Source organism: Pelodiscus sinensis, chromosome 7, assembly GCF_052426305.1.
Source record: "Pelodiscus sinensis isolate ZL-2025 chromosome 7, ASM5242630v1, whole genome shotgun sequence".
Classification (NCBI taxonomy): Eukaryota; Metazoa; Chordata; order Testudines; family Trionychidae; genus Pelodiscus; species Pelodiscus sinensis.
The window spans coordinates 49,163,580-49,188,893 of record NC_143058.1 but is presented as its reverse complement, the minus strand read 5'-3'; the positions used below and the strand labels follow the sequence as shown (position 1 = coordinate 49,188,893).

Sequence of the window (25,314 nt, the reverse complement as noted above, 5' to 3'; positions counted from 1 at the left end):
TTAGACATTAGTATCCCTGATCCGCAGGGCTCTACTCCTAAGAGACGCTGCAGCCAATGGACAGGAGTATGTTGTCTCTTCTCCAGGGGCCCAGCGCCTCTTGGGAGCAGAGCCCTATGGGTCAGTGGATGTCTGCATCCACGGGTAGACATCTCTCTCCATACTGGGCTCTAACTATATAAATATTTTAACTGATTGAAAACATCAGATTTTTCCTAAGTTCCACACATGTGAACTGTATGCGTAGTAGTCGCAATTTGTTGTACACGTTTTTAAATGGGAAAAGAATCCTTTAGTACTGAGGGATTTGAGGGAGAAAATTCTACTGAGGGGAAAAAGAAACATCTTAACAATTCATAAAAATTAAAATGGGGGAACAGTCCGTCCTCAGTATTCTAGAGACACAAGTTAGGTGAGAGAATTTCATTTACTGGACCAGAAATGAGTCTGCTGCTTGGCATTACAAGACAAACAAGGCTGTTTACAGGTTGTTGAATTGATCACCAAGCCATTAGGTTTCCAGTGCACCATTAATGGCTTTGATTAGCACATTTAAAACTATTAATGGATCTATACTTCATATTTCTAATTTCACATACAAGAATGATACTTGCACAAATATAGGATATACAAATCCAGCAGATTGTAACTATAAAGTTTATATGTTACATATGTTTTGTATAAAGCATGTTGGAGTTATTCATATTCCTATTCCTAAGCCAATTTCCATAAGGCATGGGGACATCACAGTGAAGTGAATGAAAATGTGTTGTCCTTTCATGTAAATTATTTACCCAGTTATTCACTAGCAATCATTCTCAACTAAACAGGTTATTCTGGGAACTTTCTTGAAATGTTTGTTGTATATCTATCAATTGTATAATCAATGTACAAATTAATCTTGTATAGCTATTAAAAACTTCGCATTGTCAAAATTCAGAAGGGTCAGGGTTTCACTCCAAGTTTGCATGCTATATGGCATTGGTAAGAGAAATCCTAAAGATATTTGACATATAGAAGCACTTTATTTCAAAATAGCTGGTTTCTTACAACTCAGCGCACAAGGGAGCACATGTATAGAATCTTCTTAATACATATAATTGTAGTACATTACTTTGTGGATGATTGATAATGGAAATATTAGCACTACATTGCACATTTTCATTTCTAAGGACAGAATGATTTTCATAGGTTAGCTTGTTTATAATGTGAAGCTAGATAGTGATTTTCAATAGTGCTATAACCTACTTATAATTCCCACAGGTTATACAGTATAGTCACACAATATGAAATGAATGCAGTTTGTTGCAGCAGTTATGTAAAAAAGGCAAAATCCCTTTGAGCCTACTGAGATCCAAAATGTTTGGTGTGTCAGTTTCTCTAATTTTATTCCTGTGCAAGGTCAGATATGGACTAAAATAAAAAGTTTCTTTGGACTGCCTTGCCTCCTGATCTTTGGGCAATTGACTCTTTGCTAATCAATAGCAATTAGTAACCAGTATAGATGAATAGTCATTCCGACTGGCTTTTGAAATACCACCTTTGACAATTCTACGGGTTTTTAATAAGTAGCCATGTACGTCAATGCTAGTGTTTCATATTCTTTAGATCACTTCATACATCGGTGGAAAAATTGACTGTTCCATTGATGTTTGAACAAGGTTTGAGAGGAATTAAGTAAATACAGCTTCTAGATTTCAAAATATGAATGCATCACAAAGGTTTTAGGGGTAATCTTATTGACTCTTGAATCAACCCATTCATTAATTAGTACAATGCTTTAGGGATATAAACTGCTTAGTATTTTTCCTATTGTCGGTGGAAAGCAAAGGAAGTGTCTCATACATGCTGCTGTTTTGATTCCGAAGTTGTTTTTTAAAATGAGTTATGTTGCCTGGGCAGTGATGCTCTCTCGGGATCATGTTAATTTGCCATTTGGGAAATTTGGATAAAGAATTGGTCTTGAAATCACTCTTCTTTAGCTCTGACAAACCATAAGAACCCATGTTACAAGCACTAACGTTTATTCTGCTGGTTGTCTCTTGCAAAAAAAAAAAAAAGTAAAAAGTAAGAAAATTGATTGTGTGTGTTTGTGGGGTAGGGGAAATCTCAAAGTTCACTTTCTTAAAAATGCTTAATGCAGTACAGGTTGAACCTCTCTAGTCTGGCACCCTTGGGATCTGAACAGCACCAAACCACGGGAGGTCAATGTTGTCTAGCATCATTACCTACACTTCCACTGCTTACTGGACCCTTATCCATTTAGGGGTAAATTAGAGCTTAAATAACAGCACAGAATACTGAGAGCCAGAGTACTGGTGGTAGTAAACAAACTTTATGGGACTTCAGGAATCTTGGCCACACTCATCATAAGTGTATATCTGGCTAACTAAAATCATGCCAGACCACAGATGTTGCCAGACCTGAAAGTGCCAGACTAGAGAGGTTCAATCTTTACTTCTAAAAAAGGGTTATACTTCAATATTATTATACCTGCATCTTGCCATTTTCAGAACTCAGTATAAAATTGATTTATTTTACTTAGCTTTCTTTTAGTAGTAATCTCTCTCTCTCCCTGAGATATACTCAGAGACATCCAACATTCACTCACACAACTAAACAAACAAACAGAAAATTTCCAAAGCCTATAAACTAATCAGATGAAGGAGGGGGAGAGAGAGAGAGAGAGAGAGAGATTATTTCTGTTTTTAAATACATGGAATTCAGACACTGTGGTGATGAGTCATAGAAATATTCAATTGAGTGACCTGCAAGGTCTGGTATATTTGTATGTCATTTTTGGAAATACAGTAAAACTCCGATAGTCTGGCATCCAATTGTACGGCACTCCCGATAGTCCAGCATCAAAATGGCAAGAGCCTAGTGAGTGAACTTCGGCAAAAAAAGAGTGACAAGGAAGCTGCGGCAGCCGCTGAACTGAGCAAAACCAGACGCGACCGAGTCAGTCTGCCACTGGCATTGTGTGACGCTGGACAGTGCTTGTGCTACAATAAAAAGGGTTGGGTTAACACTTTATATACAGTATATGGTGTGTGTGTGTGAATCCAGTTTATAATACCTCCTGATAGTCCGGCATATCCGATAATCCAGCACCACCTAGGTCCCAAAGGTTCCAGATTATCAGAAGTCTACTGTATCAGCTTCTGATGAAAGTAGATAGTATTGCAGCAGGGATCCCGATAGTGGAACATCATTTTAATACTGGTTCAGCTCTGAAGAGAAGAACCCTAATTGATTATTTTAATACATATTTCATTTACTCATTTAAAATATGATTTACTTGAGCACATGATTCTTCCAAATATTCATCTATAAATAAGTGTATTAAGGACTCAAAGGACTTCTTCAAGGGATGTCAGAGTCCCCAGAGAAGAAGATGTTGGCTTGGATCATTATTTTTTAGTGGTTACATTATAAATTAAACTCAAAAGATCACTAAGATGGTGCAAAAAGAGTGTTACAGCAATAGAGAAGTTCAAGGACAAAGAAATAGGTCAGATTCCAGATTGCATTTCACAACCATTTCAATGTTTAGCGGGATCAAGCTGATGAAAGGCAGGAAGACATATGGTCGAACTGGAGAAAGACTGTAGTCAAGGCAACAGAGGAAGCAATGGGCTGCCAAAGATGGCAGAAGATGCGTGAATTACATCTGGAACATGGGCAGTAACTAGCAGAACGCTTTGAAAGCAAAAAAGGAACAGTGAAAAATGCAGGCACAGTTCTTAGAGGTGGATGCAAAATACAGATAAAAGGACAAAGAAATAAGGACGAGTTGCAAGGAAGATAAAAGTGCCTGGGTTCAGAAGAAAACTGCAATGGCGGCAGCACAGAGGGAAGACTTGAAGTAGTTTCACAGAACAGTGAAAGACCTCTTGGAAGAGCCAGATTTTCACAGGTGATGCCCATCAGGCACTCTCATGGACAGAATATACATGGGAAAACAAGTCAGATGATGGAAAGAACATTTGTGTTCCAAATTAGACTTTCCAGGACCATGCACATGATCAAGAGATATTGCCATGCACATATTCAAGAGAAACACCAATGCTAAGTTTAAAACAGGAGGGGGATTTATAACACCCAATGAAATTAAAGCAGACATCAAAAGCCTCAAACAGGAGAAAGCTCCTTGGTTTGACAAAATGCAAGCAGTGGTACTCAAGGCAGGTGGTGACATTGCAATCTCTGGATGAATTCAGCTAATGCCTACACAACCAACGGTATGACAGCCATCCACCTTGAAGGTTTGTTCTAAGTTCCCATAGTGGCTTTGATGTTCTGAGCTGATGTTCTGAAAAGGCAGAGAGAGAGAGAAGAAAACACAAAATCCACCCTTTAATTCAGTGGTTCCTATTCTGCTACCCTCCAACACTCATTTGCACACTCTGCAGGAAAAGTTGCCTTGAATGGTGCAAAGCATCCCTTAGTGATTCAGCATAGCTGGAACTATTGGAAGAATTTGAGGATGGGTAGTCACTAAATGGAGCACACGAGGGTAGGATGGATTTATAAAATTCCCTGGGGAATTAGCTCCCAGCTCTCACTCAAGACATGAACACCTAACTTCCATATGCACTTTTTTAAATTCCCAACCCAATTGTCTTTGTGTGACTTAAGAAAACTACAGACAAGATCACAGTAAAAGACCAGGCATAGGAAAACTAGCTAAACCCTATTGTTCATTGAAACTTTCCTTCAAGAATATCTTGCCACTCTATAAATCTTCATGTTTGAATGGGAACTGGCCTTTGGGATTTGGTGATCATGTTGTTGAATCTGTAGTATAGAATGGAGGGTTAATAAGCACTTATAGTTGTGACTGATTAGAGCAGATGCCTGTATGGGGGTGGGGAAGAGGGGAAGTACAGCATAAAACTTTAACAGCATGCTTTAAAATTCCTCTACAACACCTGTAACTGCAATTTTTTCAAGATATTGCTTATTTTTAAATCACCTATTTTGTGGAATTCTGTAAATGTTGTTAGGAAATTGTGCTTTTTAATACGAGGGACTAAGAAAACACTGATTCACATAAGAAAACACTGATTCACATAAGAGTCTAGAGCGGCATTGTATACCTACCAATGTTTGAAAGCTATAAATAAAAACATTTAAGGACAAACCTTTTATCTCCATTGAAATACACTTGAGTGGATAAGATGTACAATTACAGTTTAAAAAAAAAAGAGAGCGCCTTTTCTAAATAGAAAACAGGACTATGTAGCACTTTAAAGACTAACAAGATGGTTTATTAGGTGATGAGCTTTCGTGGGCCAGACCCACTTCCTCAGATCAAATAGTGGAAGAAAATTGTCACAACCATATATACCAAAGGATACAATTAAAAAAAATGAACACATATGAAAAGGACAAGTCAAATTTCAGAACAGAAGGGGAATAGGTGGGGAAGGTAAATGTCTATGAGCTAATGATATTAGAGGTGATAATTGGGGGTAAGCTATCTTTGTAATGGGTAAGATAATTAATGTCTTTGTTTAAACTTAGGCGTAAAGTGTCGAATTTAAGTATGAATGACAGTTCAGAGGATTCTCTTTCAAGTGTGGCCTGAAAAGGTCTTTGAAGCAAGATACAGGTAATCAAATCATTGAGACAATGTCCTTTCTGGTTGATATGGCAAGAAACTGTTTTTTCTTTGTGATCCTGTCTAATATCTGTTTTGTGGGCATTGATTCTTTGGCGAAGTGTCTGAGATCTTTGTCCAATGTACAAAGCAGATGGACACTTTCGGCACATGATTGCATAAATTATATTTCTGGATGAGCAGGAATATGTGTTCTTGATCTTATAACTCACATGGTTAGGTCCAATAATGGTATCAGCAGAGTGAATATGTGGACAAAGCTGGCAACGGGGTTTGTTGCAAGGGAAGGTACCAGGGTTGGTATTAGTGTGGTATGTCCTGTGGTTGTTGGTAAGAATCATCTTGAGGTTAGGTGGTTGTCTATAGGAGACTATGGGTCTGTCTCCCAGAGCCTCTTGGAGTTTAGTATCCTGTTCCAGTATAGGCTGTAGTTTATTGACAATGTGTTGGACAGGTTTAAGTTGGGGGCTGTAGGTGATGACAAGTGGTGTTCTGTTGTTGGTTTTCTGGGTCTGTCTTGAAGTAGATGGTTTCTAGGTATTCGTCTGGCTCTTTCAATTTGCTTTTTTATTTCTCGGGGTGACTAGTTGAGATTTATAAATGCTTGGTAGAGATCCTGAAGTTTCTGATCTCTGTCAGTGGGATTAGAGCAGATGCGGTTGTATCGAAGGGCTTGGCTATAGACGATGGATCGTATGGTGTGTTCTGGATGGGAGCTGGAGGCATGTAAGTAACTGTATGAGTCGGTGGGTTTTCTGTAGAGAGTGGTATCTAATTTTTCATTGGTGATTTGTATTGTGGTGTCCAGGAAATGGATCTCTCGTGTAGAATGGTCCAGGCTGAGATTGATGGTGGAGTGTAGGTTGTTAAAATCTCTGTGGAATGTCTCCAGTGTTTCTTGGCCATGCGTCCAGATCATAAGATGTCATCGATGTAGTGTAAGTAGAGAAGGGGTTAAGGGAACGGGAGTTGAGGAAATGTTGCTCTAAGTCAGCCATAAAGATATTAGCGTACTGTGGGGCCATGCGTGTACCCATGTCTGTGCCGCTGATCTGGAGGTATAAGTTGTTCCCAAACTGGAAATAATTGTGGGTGAGAACAAAGTTACATAGGTCTGCTGTCAGATTGGCAGTGGTGTCCTCTGGGAAAGTGTTTCTAATTGCTTGTAATCTGTCTTCATATGTGATGTTGGTGTATAGAGCTTCTACGTCCATGGTGGCAAGGATGGTGTTATCGGGAGGTTATCGATGTTTTGTAGTTTCCTTAGGAAGTCAGTAGTATCTCGGAGATAGCTGAGGGTGCTGGTTGTGTAGGGTTTGAGAAGAGAGGCTACATAGCTGGATAAACCAGTAGTGAGCGTGCCGATACCTGAGATAATGGGACGTCCGGGGTGTCCAGGTTTATGGATTTTGGGAAGCAGACAGAACAATCCTGGTCAGGGGTCAGAAGGTGTTTCTGTGTGGATTTGTTCCCGAGTAGCTGTAGGGAGGCTTTTAAGGAGACAGTGTAGTTTCTTTTGGTATTCCGAGGTGGGATCAGAGGAGAGAGGTTTGTAAAATGTGGTGTTGGAGAGTTGTCTGGTTGCTTCTTGGTTATAGACGGCCTTATTCATAATGACTGCAGCACCCCCTTTGTCAGCTGGTTTGATTATAATATCCAGGTTGTTTTTGAGACTCTGGATGGCATGGTGTTCAGCATGGCTGATATTGTGTGTCGCTTGTTGTCGTTTGCGAATAATGTCAGTCTGTGCGTTGTTGCGGAAGCTTTGTATATAGAAACCCAGATTGTAATTCCTACCATCCGGGGAAGTCCATATAGAATTATTTTTCCTTTAGTGTTGATAGGGGAGATCTGGTAGGTCAGATTGATGTTCATTGGTGGTTTGGAAATATTCTCAGAGGCGGTGAAAAAAAGCCTCAAGGTCATCACAAAATTGTATCCAGTTTGTGGGGGACGTGGGGCAGAAAGAGAGACCCCGGGATAAGACAGACTCTTCTGCTGGATTGAATTTGTAGCTGGAGATCAAGAACACATATTCCTGCTCATCCAGAAATATAATTTATGCTATCATGTGCCGAAAGTGTCCGTCTGCTACGTACATTGGACAAATGTCTCAGACACTTAGCCAAAGAATCAATGCCCACAAAACAGATATTAGGATCACAAAGGAAAAACAGTTTCTTGCCATTTCAGCCAGAAAGGACATTGTCTCAACGACTTGATTACCTGCATCCTGCATCAAAGACCTTTTCAGACCACACTTGAAAGAGAATCCTCTGAACTGTCATTCATACTTAAATTTGACACTTTATGCCTAAGTTTAAACAAAGACATCAGTTATCTTACCCATTACGAAGATAGCTTCCCCAATTATCACCTCTAATATCATTAGCTCACAGACATTTACCTCCCCTCTCCATCCCCCTTCTGTTCTGAAATTTGATTTGTCCTTTTCATATGTGTTCATTTTTTTTAATTGTATCCTTTGGTATATATGGTTGTGACAATTTTCTTCCACTATTTGATCTGAGGAAGTGGGTCTGGCCCACGAAAGCTCATCACCTAATAAACCATCTTGTTTGTCTTTAAAGTGCTACATAGTCCTGTTCTTTGTTTGTTAAACCAGACTAACACGGCTACATTTCTATCACTTTTCTAAATAGGGATTAATAGTATGCATGATGATATGTGAACTATGATCTCTCTGCCAATATTCTTTAGAATTAGTGGGCTTTCCGGTCCTGCATGGTAGCTGTGTGAAGCACACCAATCTGGTACTGAATGAGATGTACTTAAGATTTGAGTGTAGATTTTTAGAGATGAGACTGTGGCACTAGTCCATTTTATCTAATCCCATCCCCTTTCTGGTGTTTGGATTAAATTTTTGTTGGGATGGGTATTCTTTCTTTAATCAAATGAGAGAAATATTGTATTATACTAGAGATGGACTGAAGTGATTCTTCTCACCATATCTAACAGTACATCTAATCTACTAGCTATACATAGTTTTTTTGCTGTCATACAAATCAAACTATGGTAGTTAACCATGACAGCTTTTGATAATCAGTGGAGAAAATCCATCTGATTTTCAGGTTGTTTGAAGCCATACATAGATGATAGCAGATGCTATCTAAGAGGTATAGTATTTGTTACATAGAAGGGTTGGTTGTTCTGAGGCACATTTGTGCAGGAAGTGAAAGGAGAATTATTCAGTTAGGATTAAAAAAACAAACTGAACTGAAAAAAAAAAACCTTTCTATTTTAGCTTTTCAGAGGGGTATAAAAACTTTCTGTTGAGGTCTAATATTTTTTGGCAAAATCTCTGCCTCTTTCCTGAACCTGATGATGTAACTGTAGATAATTCCTGTAGCTGGGGTCAGAGCAGCAGCAACAACAGATGAACTAGGAAAAATAAGCCACATAATAGATGGAACACTAGGTAATCACTTAGTAGGAAATGATTTTTTTGTTTGTTTTTAATTATTTGAATCCAAATACTGGGAATTTCTTCTGTTATAGAATATATCTTAATAGTGCATATGGAAAGAGGTCTCTTGTTTCTTGAAGCTGTCACAATGAAAAGTGTGGTAAAACAGTGTTTACATTAATAATAAACAGGTCAAGGTGGGTGACTTGATTTGCAAGAAAAATCACTTATATTTATGCCCAAGATTTACTAGTGTTTTAAAACAATCAGACACAGTAAAATGTCTGTATCATTAAAATGCTAATGAAATGGTAAACATCTGCTAAGTTTATAATGATAATGAACATTATCAGCTACATCTTTCTTGGGCGTGTATTCCTGCTTGGTTCACATTTGCATAAAAATTTGATTGGGTGATAGCGGGATTGTGTTTGACCTTTATGGGGAATGTGGTGCAACTCTGTGTTCCATTCTGCTTGATCTGATGACTCTTAAATGAAGAGGCTGTAGTCTTGTCACTTCTGGTCATCTTTTCCTGCTAATGTTGCCAGCGATTTTTACAGCGAGGTTGGGGGAAGAGAGAATGGCCAATGGTCCTCTGTAACTTAAATGGGAGGGGCAGTGGAGGAGTGGGATTTTTAAAGTCAACTGCAGGGAAAAAAGTGAAAATGGTTAAACACAGGTTTCTGTGTTAACCGCCTTCATTAATGAAACTGTAGGGTGCATGTTTTAGGGTGGGTTCCTTAGAAACTCTGAATCCATCCTGATATCCTGAAGATATTCCATATTACTACTTTGATATCATATATCACGGGCTGTACAAACATCAGTGAGGCTTCTGGGATATAGTGTGTTAAATTTGATATATCTCTCGTCAGCCAGGTCTCAGATCAGCAGGGAATCCACTCACAACATGCTGAGCTCTTGGGGAGCTCCAGCTCCCTGCCCAGGGCTACTTCTTACCCGGTTGACAATTGTCCACATCTTCCCCACCTGCATCCTTTGAGCTGGGCGCTTCCCCAGCCAGTCTCTGTTGGCTGGCCTCTGCTGCAATGTCCGGCTGCTGCATCTTCTCCTCCCGAGCTCTGGCGGCAGTTCCTGCCTGCTGCCTCTGCAGTGGTCAGCCCTGACTGAGCTGCTTCACTGGCCTTTATACTGGTCCTCCAGCTGGAGCATGTCCAGGATGACTGTGAAGGTGGGGCCCTCTCAGACAGGAAGGCCTGGTTAACACTTGCCAGCCCAGTGCAGGGTTGGTACACCTTGTCACAATCTAAAACAGCAGGATCGGCTAGTAAAAATACAATACAGTCATCCTTTTGCAGCTTTAGTAAATCTCTTGTTGCCCCATTATCTTGCTGATATATTTTTTCATTGTAGATCTAAGGAAGAGTCTCTAGGTGCATCAGACTGCCGTTAGCTTTTTAGGGTTCATGAATTCACTTGAATAAGCTCTGACCTATAGTTAATTAGGCATAACTGTCAATGACTCAAATCTGTGCAAAATATAAAATGTAACTTACCAAAAGATTTCACAGTTTTAAATTTTGTAGTGATAGGGCTGGGAAAGGAGAAAATGTAGGGTCATGTTATAAGGATCAGTCCTCCACCCAAGAATGAATGTAACCAGCCTGATTGGGGTACTGCTGCCATCTTCTGTCCATACCTTCAGTGGCCTCCAGGATTCACCGATGCAAGAAAAAGAGAGACTTACGCTATGGCATTACAGTCTTATGTGGTGACTAAAAGTAATATATTTACTGTTTCCTATTCAGTAGTATCTACAAAGAACCTGTCTTGTATGGTAGGCTATCTCGTCAACCCAGGTATCCACAGCAGGGTTCACAATATTCAATCTGTTTCTGAAGTATACTAAATGGTATATAAATGGTGTCTATAAACTTATATTGGTGAGGTCAAAAGACCATGGGACTCTGTTCCAGGCACAAGGATTGTTAGGAAGAGATGGGATCCACCTAACGAAGAGAGGAAGAAGCATCTTCGCAGGCAGGCTTGCAAACCTAGTGAGCAGGGCTTTAAACTAGGTTCGTTGGGGGACGATGACCAAAACCTTGAGGGGAGTAGGAAAGTCGGATACCGGGAAGAAATGCAGAGAGGAACAAGCAAGAAAGGAGGACCCCTGATTCGAATGGAGAAGATAGGGCGATCAACTGGTTATCTGAGGTGTTTGTACACTAATGCGAGAAGCCTAGGAAACAGGAAGAACTGGAGGCCCTGGCCGAGTCCAAGAAATATGATTTAATTGGGATAACAGAGACTTCGTGGGATGACTTGCATGACTGGAGCGCTGTCATGGAAGGGTATAGACTGTTTAGGAAGAACAGGCAGGGGAGAAAAGGAGGAGGAGTTGCACTATATGTAAGAGAGCACTATGATTGCTCCGAACTCCAGTATAAAGAGGGAGAAAAACCTGTTGAGAGTCTATGGGTTAAGTTTAAAGGAGCAAACAACAGCAGTGATGTTGTGGTTGGTGTCTACTACAGGCCACCAAATCAGGTAGATGAGGTAGATGAGGCTTTCTTTGGACAACTGAGAGAAGCATCTGGATTGCAGGCCCTGATTCTCGTGGGGGACTGTAATCACCCTGACATCGGTTGGGAAACCAATACGGCAGAACACAGGCAATCCAGGAAGTTTTTGGAGAATGTTGGGGATAACTTCTTGGCACAAGTGCTGAAGGATCCGACCAGGGGCCATGCGCAGCTTGACCTTCTGCTCACAAACAGGAAGGAAATAATAGGGGAAGTAGAGGTGGGTGACAACCTGGGAAGCAGTGATCATGAGATGGTAGATTTCAGGATCCTGACCAAAGGAAGAAAAGAGAGTAGTAAAATACACACCTTGGACTTCAAAAAAGCAGATTTTGACTCCCTCAGAGATCTGATGGGCAGAATCCCCTGGGATGGTAACATGAAGGGGAAAGGAGTCCAGGACAGCTGGCAGTGTTTTAAAGAAGCCTTATTGAAGGCACAAAAAGAAATAATCCTGAAGCATAGCAAGAGATGCAAACATGGTAGGAGACCGGATTGGCTAACAGGGGAAATCCTTGGTGAACTTAAGCACAAAAAGGAAGCTTACAAAAAGTGGAAACTTGGACAAATGACCAGGGAGGGGTTTAAATATATAGCTCGAGAATGCTGGGGGGGTTATCAGGAAGGCGAAAGCGCAAATGGAATTGCGACTGGCTAAGGATGTGAAGGATAACAAGAGAGGTTTCTACAGGCATGTTAACAAGAAGAAGGTGATCAGAGGGGGTGTGTGGCCCCTACTGGATGAAGGAGGTAACCTGGGGTATGTCTACACTACAGCGCTAATTCGAACTAACTTAGTCGAATTAGCGCAGCTAGACTTAAAAACTAGTTCGAATTAGCATTTTGCTAATTCGAACTAGCATGTCCACACAGAGTGGACCCTGAACAGAAGTTAAGGATGGCCGGAAGCAGTGCTGGCAGGGCATCAGATGAGGACTTAGAGCATGGAGCTGCTGTCTCAGGCTAGCCGAGGGCTGTGCTTAAAGGGACCCGACCCCCACCCCGGACAGACAGTTCTCAGGGTTCCCCGCTTGCAAAGCAGTCCTGTCTTGGAGTGTCTGAGTGCCCACACGCGGAACATCACAGCACTCGGCCATCACCCCGGCTGCACTTGCCACAGGCTGCCATCCGGGGGGAGGGGGTAATCGGGGGGCTGCAGGAGAACTTCCATCCTGAGAAGCCCGCAGAGCCAGCCCAGTCCTCCCCATCGGGGGCGCGTACCCCATTCCTCCCTCACCTCCTTCCACTTACCCTTCCTTAGCCCCCTTTCCTGATGTACAAAATAAAGAAAACGTGTGTTCAAAAATAGAATCTGTCTTTATTGAACAAAACTGGGGGAGACTGGGAAAAAGAGGTGGGAGAGGGGAAGAGAGAGGCTGGGAGAAGGGAGGGAAAGTAAAATGATCAGGGGTTTGGAACAGGTCCCATATGAAGAGAGGCTAAAGAGACTGCGACTTTTCAGCTTAGAGAAGAGGAGACGGGGGGGGGGGGGGATATGATAGAGGTCTATAAAAGCAAGAGTGGTGTGGAGAGGGTGCATAAAGAAAAGTTCTCCATTAGTTCCCATAATAGAAGGACTAGAGGACACCAAAGGAAAGGAATGGGTAGCAGGCTTCAAACTAGTAACATAAAGTTGTTCTTCACAAAGCAAAGAGTCAACCTGTGGAACTCCTTGCTGCAGGAGGCTGTGAAGGCTAGAACTAGAACAGAGTTTAAAGAGAAGTTAGATCAAGTCATGGAGGTTGGGTCCATGGAGTGGTATTAGCCAGGGGGTAGAAATGGTGTCCCTGCCCAAAGTTTGTGGAAGGCTGGAGATGGATGGCACGAGACAAATGGCTTGGTCACTGTCTTTGGTCCATCCCCTCCAGGGTCCCTAGGGTTGGCTGCTGTCAGCAGACAGGCTACTGGACTAGATGGACCTTTGGTCTGACCCAGTACGGCCATTCTAAGCTCAGGGCTCAGAGTCGGGGGTCTCAGTGGCCACCTTGATTTTCACGCAAACCTGCTCCTGGGTGGCCAGGCTGGCAGCTCTTCTGCCCTAGATGGCCACTTTCCTGTGCCTAGTGCAGAGTTCATGGACGAGGTCCACGATGTCTGCACTAGACCAGGCGGGTGCCCGCCTCTTTCGGTCCTGGCCTGGCTCCCGAGAGCCGCCAGCCTGGTCCCAGGAAGAGGCAGAGGGCTGGGGGACATCGGGTGGGTGGCTCGATCCGTGCCAGGTGCAGGGTCTGCTGGCTGGGTGCTGGCAGGCTTGCACCTGGCATGGGCACCATAGCCAGCCCGTGCCCCTTTAAGGGGTCCGGGGCCGGGAGGAGGGCATACGAGTTTCCCTGGTGGTGCCCAGAGTGGCCACCAGGGAAAGCTGGGGAGGGCTAGCCTCCCACTAATTCGAATTAAGTAGCTACACAGCCCTTAATTCGAACTAGTAAGTTTGAACTAGGCTTAGTCCTCGTGCAATGAGGTTTACCTAGTTCAAACTATGCGCTCCACTAGTTCGAATTAAGTTCGAACTAGCGGAATGCTAGTGTAGTGCCTATGAAAGTTAATTCGAACTAACGTCTGTTAGTTTGAATTAACTTTGTAGTGTAGACATACCCCCAGTGACAGATGATGTGGGGAAAGCTGAAGTATTCAATGCTTTCTTTGCCTCTGTATTCACGGACAAGGTGGGCTCCCGGACTAATGCGCTAAGTGATGCAAGATGGGATGAAGATGGACAGCCCTTGGTGGGTAAAGAACAGGTTAGGAACTATTTAGAAAAGCTAAATGTACACAAATCCATGGGTCTGGACTTAATGCATCCGAGGGTACTGAGGGAGTTGGCAAATGTCATTGAGGAGCCTTTGGCCATTATCTTTGAAAAGTCATGGAGATTGGGAGAAATCCCGGATGACTGGAAAAAGGCAAATGTAGTGCCCATCTTCGAAAAAGGGAAGAAGGACGATCCAGGGAACTATAGGCCAGTCAGTCTTACCTCGATTCCTGGAAAAATCATGGAAGGGATCCTTAAGGAATCCATTTTGAGGCACTTGGAAGAGAGGAAAGTGATTAGGAATAGTTAGCATGGATTCACAAAGGGAAAGTCATGCCTGACTAATCTAATTAGCTTCTATGATGAGGTAACTGGCTCTGTGGACGTGGGGAAGTCAGTGGATGTGATATACCTTGACTTTAGCAAGGCTTTTGATACGGTCTCCCACAATATTCTTGCCAGCAAGTAAAGGGAATGTGGATTGGATAAATGGACAGTAAGATGGATAGAAAGCTGGCTAGAAGGCCGGGCCCGGCGGGTAGTGATTTACGGCTTGTTGTCAGGATGGTGGTTGGTTTCTAGCGGTGTGCCCCAAGGTTCAGTTCTGGGACCGGTTTTGTTCAATATCTTTATTAATGACCTGGATGAGGGGGATGGATTGCACCCTCGGCAAGTTTGTGGATGACACTAAGCTAGGGGGAGAGTTAGATACGCTTGAGGGCAGAGATAGGGTCCAGAGTGACTTAGACAAATTGGAGGATTGGGCCACAAGAAATCTGATGAGGTTCAACAAGGACAAGTGCAGAGTCCTGCACTTGGGATGGAAGAATCCCAAGCATTGTTACAAGCTGGGGACCAACCAGTTAAGTAGTAGTTCTAAAGAAAAGGACCTGGGGGTTACAGTAGATGAGAAGCTGGATATGAGTCAACAGTGTGCCCTTGTAGCAAGAAGGCTAATGGCATTGTCGGGGGCGACCCCCCCCCTCCCTCTTAGCCCCACAGGATTGTGGGGCAGGGCGAGCCCACGTTCAGTTCACGGAGGGGCCCTCCCCTACCCTCTGGCCGTTTGCTCTAGGCCTATAGGGTGTAGTAGGGTTCTCCTATACTGGGGAGGCCCCACTATGACCAGAACCCTCCTACTTATGCCCTGGGGCCCGCCAAGTTCCCAGTCCCTGTTCCCCCAAAGTCTAGCTCCCGCCAGTCCGAGAGTCCTGCCGTGGTCGGATCACCTCCTGCCCCGCGGGCGTGATGGAAGGATGTCTGGGACCTCCCGTACTCCCAGGCGTCTTCACTTTCCCCAGGGTCAGAGGGTCACTCTGTCCGGACCCCTCCCTTATAGGCTGCTTCGGCGCCATGGGATCCCCTTCGGCTCCACGGGGCTAGTCGCCGTCACGGCCTGGCACCCTGCTAGGGAAAAGGGGCTAGATACCTCCTCCGGTCGTGGGGTTTCTCCGGACTTCGGGCGGCTTCCGCTTGCTTCCCGGCTGGTATCTCTTTGTCGAGCCTCTGCGGCCTGGAGCCCCGCCAGTCCGGGCTTGGGCTCCTCGCCACAGCTTCCCGCTTGCCCTCTGCTGCCTTGGGGATGGGGGGAGACGCTCTTCGGCTTGACTGCCGTGAGCCCCCTCCGTGGTCTGGCGACGTCCTCCTCGGCCTCCCGCTCCTCCTCTCCGTCCTGTGCCTCACTCTCCACCCTTTGGGTGTGGCCCCCCCCCCAGGTGTGCTGGTGCTGTGCTTAAAAGCGTCCACTGGCTTGCCGCGCATGCGCGGCAGCACAGCCAGCGCTCACCCGGCTCCCTGCTCATGGCGCGAGCCGTCAGTGTGCCTGGACCCGGCACAGGTGATGGGGTCGGCCCGTCACAGGCATATTAGGTTGCATTAAGAGGAACATTGCCAGCAGATCCAGAGATGTCATTATTCCCCTTTATTCAGCTCTGGTGAGGCCACATCTGGAGTATTATGTCCAGTTCTGGGCTCCCCACTACAAAAAGGATGTGGACGCATTGGCGAGGGTCCAGCGGAGGGCAACCAAAATGATTAGGGGGCTGGAGCATATGACTTATGAGGAGAGGCTGAGGGAGTTGGGTCTGTTTAGTCTGCAGAAGTGAAGAGTGAGGGGAGATTTGATAGCAGCCTTCAACTTCCTGAAGGGAGATTCCAAAGAGGATGGCGAGAGGCTGTTCGCAGGAGTGACAGAGGGTAGAATAAGGAGCAATGGTCTCAATTGTGGTGAGAGAGGTCCAGGTTGGATATTAGGAGGCTATTTCACTAGGAGGGTAGTGAAACAGTGGAATGGGTTACCTAGGGAAGTAGTGGAGTCTCCATCCCTAGAAGTGTTTAAATCTCGGCTTGACAAAGCCCTGGCTGGGTTGATTTAGTTGGGATTGGTCCTGCCTAGAGCAGGGAGCTGGACTTGATGACCTCCTGAGGTCTCTTCCAGCTCTATGGTTCTATGATTCTAAGAGGGAGCAAATGCATTGGCTTTTTTTTTTATTTGTTTCACTCAGTATCTGACTCAGGGATTCTAAATGCACTGGGACAGATCTGCTTAGTCAGCCCCAGCTATACTTCATAGACTCATAGAACACTAGAACTGGAAGGTACCTCGAGAGGTCATCGAGTCCAGTCCCCTTCCCTCACGGCAGGACCAAGCCCTATCTATCATCCTTGATAGATGTCTATCCAACCTGCTCTTAAATATCTCCAGAGATGGAGATTCCACAGCCTCCCTAGGCAGAAGAACCTCCTTTTTGGCACCTCACTAGTGGAATCTAAGGGAGAGTGGTGAGTTTGATGAGGAAGAGAGAGTTGCACTTGCTGCTCCACAACCTACTACCTGCCAAGTTCTAAAAGGCCCAGGGACCCTGCAAGGGCAGCGGCATACACTATTCACTCTCCTTGGGACCAGAGAAACATCTAACACAGGAGTGGTATTCTCCCCATCACTGATCAGCCTTGGGGGACAGGAGGAAGAAAGAAACTGAAGAAACAAAGAATCTGTTAGCAGTGGGGTAGGAGCTGGCAGGAGGAAAAGGAGTAATTGAGGCGGGCAGATGCTCAACTGGCTGCTGTGATTGTGGAGCAATGGATGAATTGACTGGAGTTGCATACAGGGGTGAGAGATGTTTGATTGACCTCATGAACTGAGAGGCCTGATGTACAGCACAGATGAGCTGGGGAGATTGAGGGAAGGGGAAGGATGGGTTTGGGAAAAGATTGGATTAGCAGCTCTGAGGAGGAGGAATGATGGGTAAGGAATCAATTGACTAGAAAGCCTTGGAAGGATTGAACGGCAGTCAATTTTTTGTATTAAATGTTTAATTTACAGTATCTAGAAGTCACTCAACACTTGAATTGAGGCATATGTTGCCTCAAACCCAAATAGCAGACTATAAATCTAATTATTACCGATTTGCATTTGGCGTTCTAGAAATAGAATTTTAAAAATAAAGTCTATAATGTAAAAAATGTCTAATCTGCTCTGTTGCAGAAGAGAAAGGGATGGGAGTGGGGGAGGAAAAGACATTTTAGGTGACATAAGCCTCTTGGCAAATCTAGAAAATTCCCACTGGAAAATCCAGCAAAAGATTAGACAGAAAGTTGCCTCCTGCCCCCAGGAGAGGCGCTGTACAGCCAGGGAGCCAGTAGAAAACTGTGGCTTTGCTGTGAACTTTTCTGTGAAGAGGGAGACCCTAATTGTCAGCAGTTAATTGATGAGAAATTTTGTTGTGGATTTTGGGACACCTGTGCCATTAGATGGACAAATCTGCTACACTTTCTCTTGATGTTAATTCCTTGCTCCCTTTTCCCTTTGCAATGAGGGAGTCAGGACCTCCACAGGAAGAAAATATATAAGCCTGTTTTGGTATAAAATATTAGTCTATTCCATTTTAGACATTCATCAATTAGGAAAAATTCCACTTATTTGAGGCCACATTTTGTGTGAGTCTGTTTATGAAAATAGTTGCCATTGATTAAAAAATGGGAAAGCCTTAGTTTGGAAAGAAAAATGTAGGTTTAAATTAAGACAATATTGTTGAGTGGTGATGTTGAGGGAAAATGGGAAATAAAGTTTACTTTTGTGCCATATGGTTTTTTAGTATAAACACATTTTATGGGCTTACTATTTTTTCTTGATTTCTCGCATGTTTTAATCTTTGTGTCTTGCATATACAGCATTAAGCATGTTACAGATGCCATTATTAGGGTGAAAAACATACAACTCACATTAAAAATACTTCTGTATCCCAGCTTGTATTAATGTCCTCTGTTACTACTCTCACAGGCAACCCTGAATTGCAAAAGTATCTGTTTGTAAGAGATGCCCAGTGCTGTCTTTTTGGCTCATGAGAATTTCTGAGTGTTAGAAATGTTTTTATTCTACCTGCTAATGTGATTTATGCACCAGATGTCTCCTCTTCAGGATCTGAGCAGCTGTGTCCATGGGCATGGGGAAGTGTTCTGCCTCATCCAGACTGTGAAGAAGTAGGCATATTTTAACTGTATTAATTCCTACTGAATCACTTTACCAGATGCATGTCATGTTTATTTCTTACAGGCAGTCAGCCAGAGGTAATTCTTCTCTACCTTTACAGTGTGCATGTGCGTAAAGAAAGGGCATTTTTGTCTATGAGAGAGTGATGAATTCCTATTTTGGTTTGTTGGCAGGCAGTACATGTCACACTACTACACTTCCTGCCCTTGTGCGCACTCCAACTCTGATGATGCAGCCTTCACTGGATATCAAGCCCTTCATGTCCTTTCCTGTGGACAGTAGTTCTGCTGTTGGACTCTTCCCAAATTTTAACACTGTAAGTAAATTTGTGTTGATGTTATTTAGCCCCATCCCGGGTTTCTGCTTTCTCTGTACACTCTAATACTTAGCACACAAAGCCTGTCTTACAACACTATTTATTGGTTACCTCAAACATTTGACAGCTCTTTTCAACTGTTGTTGTAGCTAATTTCTGACACATGGATGGTATCCCAGTATTCATCTGTGTATGCATTTGTCTTCCCTTTTAACCCATCTTGTTGCATGGCTACTGTCAAGGTTCCAACAAATACAAATTATGTACCTTTGGAGAGATGGTTGGCATGCAGAAAACACAACAATATACCGTTGTCAAGCAAGAGTGTAAGTGTATGTGCACATGCATATACCTGTATTATAAAATTGAAAGAGTAAGACTAAAGATGATTTGAAAAAAATAATTTTTCATGTTAAAGATTATGGACCAGGACATCAGCTGATAATAAATCAGTCTAAATCCATTTTAACCAATGGAGTTTCTCAGACTTCACTAACTGAATATCTGGCCTGTCACTGAAGGAAGAGAAGTGAAACTGAAATTGATATTTAACCAGCCAAGGAGAAAAACAATTTCTCATTAATGTGTTATGTTTACTGTGGTTCATTTTTCGTTTACTGTGTTTTTCTTTTGAAGAATTACATCTCCATTTTCACAATGCATTTGCAATAAAATCACTGCAAAATGCAGCTAAAACACTGACAAAGCTGCTACCCTATTTTTTCAGAATAACAAAATCATTTTTACAGTCCGATCTTTATTTTAATTTCTATTACTACTTTAATTACCCCATTAATAGTCTAAATATTATTAAATCCCTATTGTTAATATGCTTTACAGTTTATTATTCTCATATTCTTAGTACATACAAATTAAAACTACCTTTTTTTATGTTTGCTGAGCCTGGTGTGTGGGTTGTTTTTGTTTTTTTTAAACAATTCATCCGGGAATCAGTCTGTAAATAACAAGTTAATAGCAACAGAAAGGAGACTGGTTCAGGTCATTGTGTGAATAATTTTTGGCCAGTCAGTAAACATAGTTTGTTCACAAGGATTACATGAATGGTACAGCATCATAGTTGTCACTGTAGTCAGAAAAAAACCTGCATTATCAGCAACACCAGGCAGTGGATATTTGAACCACTGCCAAATGTTTCCTTTTGCAAAGTTATCTCCTGTATGAAGTGAAAGCAGCAATAGGATTTTTCCTCATGACTTGAAAATATATTCTGCAGAGAGGCCGTGTGCTGTTGTGCTTAGTGTTGCAGGTGATCATGGGGTAGCATACCAGCAACTTCTTTCTCAAGGCCAGTGGCCCATATTCATATTTATATTTAAGATTTACCTGTCATTGCTTGGGTCCTTCAGGACAAAGGGCTGGGGATGTGTGGGTGCAGAAGTAGGGCCAGGGACTGTGGGATATGAAGGATCAGGACAGGGGGCTGCAGGTTTGGGGGTGCAGGAGTTACAGAAGGCAGTGGGGGCTTAGAGCAGGGGATGGGACTGGCTGCAAGCTACTCTCCTGGGCCCGCTGGTGGCGTTGCTCTCTGGGGCTGGCCTGGAGTGATGAAGGCTGTGTTGCTTGGCAGCAGCTGCTGCACTGCTCTCTGGGGCAGTGGGAGCATGCTTGCTTGTTGCCCCCTTTGGTCATTCTGGAGTATAACTTTCCCTGCTATCACAGCCTTTCCTTTCTGTTTGATTAGAAACAGTCGCATTCCACGCACATGCCATTTTCCTGGCAAAGCCAAACCCTGAGCTTGCTTTAAGTTCTAAAAGGAAGTTGCATACTAAATTTGGTGATCTTAGTCTTAACTGTTTAGGAGAGGTTTTTGAACAAATAGACAGATGGGCAGACAGACGGACAAACTCTCTCAAATATCTATTCTATTCTAATCTATTCTATTCTGTTGAAGATTTACCTGGCATTGCTCAGGTCCTTAATTCAATTAATTTTTGCTTTTTGGAAAAGAAAGTGAAAATGTACATGCTTTGTTTAAATCATTGCACTGGGGTGGGGTTGGGGCTGGGGGATTCAGTATGTAGACCTCCCTGGGGAAAGAGGACTACCCCAGCCCTCTATCACTACAGCAGCTTAGAGGCAAGTGAGAAGAGCCTCTCCATGGCCACTGCAACTCTTAACAGGCACAGTGGGGATGGGGTCCATGTCCCCCAGTTGGAGCAGGTCCAGGTTTGTCTGCCCCCTGTGCTCCCCAGCCAGAGTGAGGAATGCAGCAAACTGTGCACTCTCCCCTTGCTTCCTCATGAAGGGAATGTCCAGCAGTGTTCCTGTATGAATAGGGGGCAGGTGAGCTTCATTCTCCCCACCCCATTCTCCCTAACGGGTGCATGAGGGATGGGAGGCTCAGGGATGGGGCAGTCCCAGATGAGGGGGCACCCCCCCAGCCTCTTTCACCTGCCTAGTGATTCTCTTTTCTGTATGATTTTATTAGAATCAGTCTCATTCCAGGCACATTCCATTTTTGTCTAGCACAACCAAACCCTTGCATGCTTTAAGTTATTATATTAGGAAGATGTGTACCGAATTTGGTCTGTCCATGTAGGAGAGTTCTTGAACAGACACACAAACTCTCTCACATACAAAATAGATTATAAACCGTTTAAACTATGATAGTATTAATTACAAAATACACATTTAAAATATATGTAGGCGTTTGTATGTGTGCAGATGAAAACAAAATCCAGGTGTGCTTAAGGTATGAGTGAGTGAGGCCATACCATTCTTCAACATAGAGTAATTACGTTCTGTTCTATTCTAAGGCACTTAAGCATCTTGTTTGTTTATATTTGTTTAAAGCTGCTGTGCATCAGCCTGACTCTTTCACTGGAATTTTTCTCTCAGGATTCTGCAAATGTTGAGCCTATCAGTGTGCATTATTTATTACTATTATTATTGACCATCTATATTTCAGTAGTATCTGGAGGCCAGTAAGCCTGGAAATGTAGACTATTTTTGCCTACGTTAATTCCTTTACTCTTACGCAAGTAACCTTCCATCTGCCTCATCCCCCTTCCAGACTGTTTAAACCTACCTAGAGCCACTCACAACTTTTTGTGGTATTTACTAATCTAAAGAGCAGCAAACTCCAACAACTACTGTCTATTTCCTCTCTTGAAATAACCTATAGCTATATTAAAATGCACAGGTACATGCCACAGACACACCACATTTTAATCTCCATTCTTTGAGAAGCAGTAGTTTACTTTTACTTCCTTTTAAATTTACAAGAATTTCCACACCTCTCCCATTACCTATTTTCCTTCATAGCCTTTTATGATGGGCTTTGTCATCTACCGATGAGCAGCGATCACTGACTTTCATGTATTCATTCCTATTAATTAAACATATGAACTGCATGAAATGTATATGTAAGTATAATATTGTTTGCCATATGTCATAATGTGAGAGATGGGTTTAGGAACAAATCCTGTTGTTTTCTCTTTCATTGTAATCCTGAGGAAGTGGCTTGTAGTGGTTTGAGAGGTGGTGGTATATGAAATCTGACCGCTCACAAATGTTACAAAATGTCAGTATACAAAACTGAACCCAAGTGAATACATATTGTATCCAAGATCTACCTATATCTAGGCCTAAGGAAGTCATACAATTAAAAGGGCATTTTATCCTCTTCCCAAATGCCAATAGCACATAATGATTTAACAGTATGCATTAGGTATTGCAGGACTCTGTGAGTTTCGAAGCCTGGGAACCTACAGATTTCACTTGTGAGAGCAATGAAAAGAAATTTTGCCCCTGATTTCACAATGAATTAGCATGAACCATTGTGAAAGCCCGTTAACTTTGATGGATTAGATCTAAAGGCTGAATTCAGGGCCTTCATGAGGGCTGGAAATGAAATCCTGATTTAAAATGAAACGTCCTGGGATATACTGGACTCTGTTTATATATTGAACTGCCAGTTTACTAAATGTTTTCTAAAACTTGAGATAAGTGGAGAGGAGACAATTTCTGCCTCATTAATTGTAATGATTGAAAAAGAAAAAAACTTCTATTTAACATTTGATGATGCAGCAAGTATCAGGGCAAGAAAAAGAACAGAATAATGATAAATGGTAGTAACTGGAAAATCTCTGAATCATGTCTACACAGCAGGGCTAAAGCCAAAATAAGGTGCACAACTTGAGCTATGTTAATTGCGTAGCTGAAGTCTAAATAGCTTATTTCAGCTTTTTGTGCTGTCTACACAGTAGGAAGTATGAGGAAGAGCACTTTTCCTCCGACTTCCCTTACTCCTCATAAAATAAGGGTTACAGGAGTCAGAGTAAGAAGTCTTCCAGCTCGACATTATTTAGACATATCAAAATGCTTGTAGTGCAGACGTGGACTGACATTATTCCGAACTAACACTGCTGTGTAGATGTACCCTAAGAAGGCATGTTATTGCCTCAAGAGCACGTTATCTGCAGAAGAATTCTCTCCTTTATTTATGGAAGTATATCTAAAACCGAGTTAGACCTTTTTGTTAATAATCTTCACAGTTCTCACTTCATGTGCTAAAATACACTGATTTCTGATTAGTTGTTTCTGTACCTGCATGGGTTAATTTTAATTGTAATATACATTTTCTGTGCTGCTTATTTAAAAGGATGCCTTATTTTCCTGACTGAATTGTTTGTTTGGTTCAATAAGAAGCTTTAAAATATATGCTGACTCTGGATTTTAAGTACTTGTGTATTTTATCTACCGGGGAATAAATTCAGGTCACTATTGGCCTTATATTTAAAATGTGATATAAAGCAAATTGCTCCTCCCCTATGTCAGTGAAACTAGGTGGATACCCCTCCCATGATATTTATATAAGAAAGTCTTAGTTTGATTGCTGTTGTTCAGGGGACTAAGGAGGAAGCCAGCCAGTGTTGCAGACAGCACTAACAAGGCCAGCAAACGTGTGTCAGGGTCAAGTGAGAGTAGTATTCATGTTACTGCCAGAACTGAACCTTGATTGCAGAGTATTTCTTTGGCATAGATGTAGCAACTGTACCCCAAGTGTGCTCCCCCAAACAGTCTTCAGATATTGGTTGCTCTCATATTGAATAGAAATAATAGCCTTCAAAGACCTTTGCTCAGGTACTGATCTTCCCTGTCCTGCCCAGCTCTGACCTCATCCATAGCAGAACCCTGTGTGTACAGTTTGAGCTGGAGCCTCAGCTGGTGTAAATTGACACATGGATCTGAGGATCTAGCTCTTGGTATGTAAGATGTGGTGTTTTATGAGTTGTATACCCAATTTGTAGATAACATACTGTACAAAAATGTGCTTAATAATCTGACTTCATTTTTAGCCTGCAAAAAAGTGTATGTGTTTAGAAACCATTAAAACCTTCCAAAATTGGTAGAGTCATTGATCCTAAACAAGTATATTTTTTACACATCTGTTGTTAAAGCACTAGAGTAGATCACCAATCACCTACAAGCATGTCCGCTAAAGTTATCGCTGAAGGAAATGTATTATTACAGTAAACTTCTGATAATCTGGCAACTTTAGGACCGAGGGGGTGCCGGATTATCAAATGTGCCGGACTATCGGAAGGGGGGGCTATGAGAGGTCTGGGGTGGAGTTGGGGGGATGCGCCCCTCAGTGCTGTGGGACCAACCCGGCAGCACCTTGTCAGCCGACGGTCAGGGCAGTGTGTGTGTGTATGCTTCCGAGAAAAGGTTTAACGTCCGTGTCTTTACTGCTCGGACCGGGGTCCCGTCGCAGAGGGTGGCCAGCAGGCCAACAGACGCCCTGTTATATAGAAAGAGCTTACTACACCTTAGATTTTAACTGCTAGAACACAGGGGTTCCTTCGCAGCGGGCAGCCTGGGAAAGGCTGGAAAGGTGCCCCAACGGATCTTGTCACCTGGGAGTGACACAGATCCAAACGCCCAAGCTCTCCCTATGTCTGTCCTTTTATGACCGGCTGAAGTTCTTTTAAATTGTGCTTGGTTCTGTTACAGCAACTGAAGGAGTCAGGTTAAAGCTTAAACAGTTACAGGTTTATTAAAAGACTTATAAAAAGCATATGGTTACAATGGCTATTGCTCTATTTCTTAAATGCTAACAAATACAGATTTTAAAAATGGTTACAAAGAAAATAAAGATAGAAAATAGAAATAATGGTACCAAGTGA

The 25,314-nt window shown here is 42.7% G+C and overlaps 1 protein-coding gene across 7 annotated transcripts in view; it reads left to right on the top strand.

The window, feature by feature from the left end:
• Positions 1-25,314, top strand: part of ZNF385B (zinc finger protein 385B) — a 330,577-nt gene that overhangs the window by 207,577 nt on the left and 97,686 nt on the right. For all 7 annotated transcript variants that reach the window (XM_075933736.2, XM_006119428.5, XM_014571697.4 and 4 more), the window contains one exon: positions 19,020-19,162. In XM_075933736.2, coding sequence (XP_075789851.1) covers positions 19,020-19,162 — 143 coding nt within the window. The remainder of the gene's footprint in view (positions 1-19,019; positions 19,163-25,314) is intronic.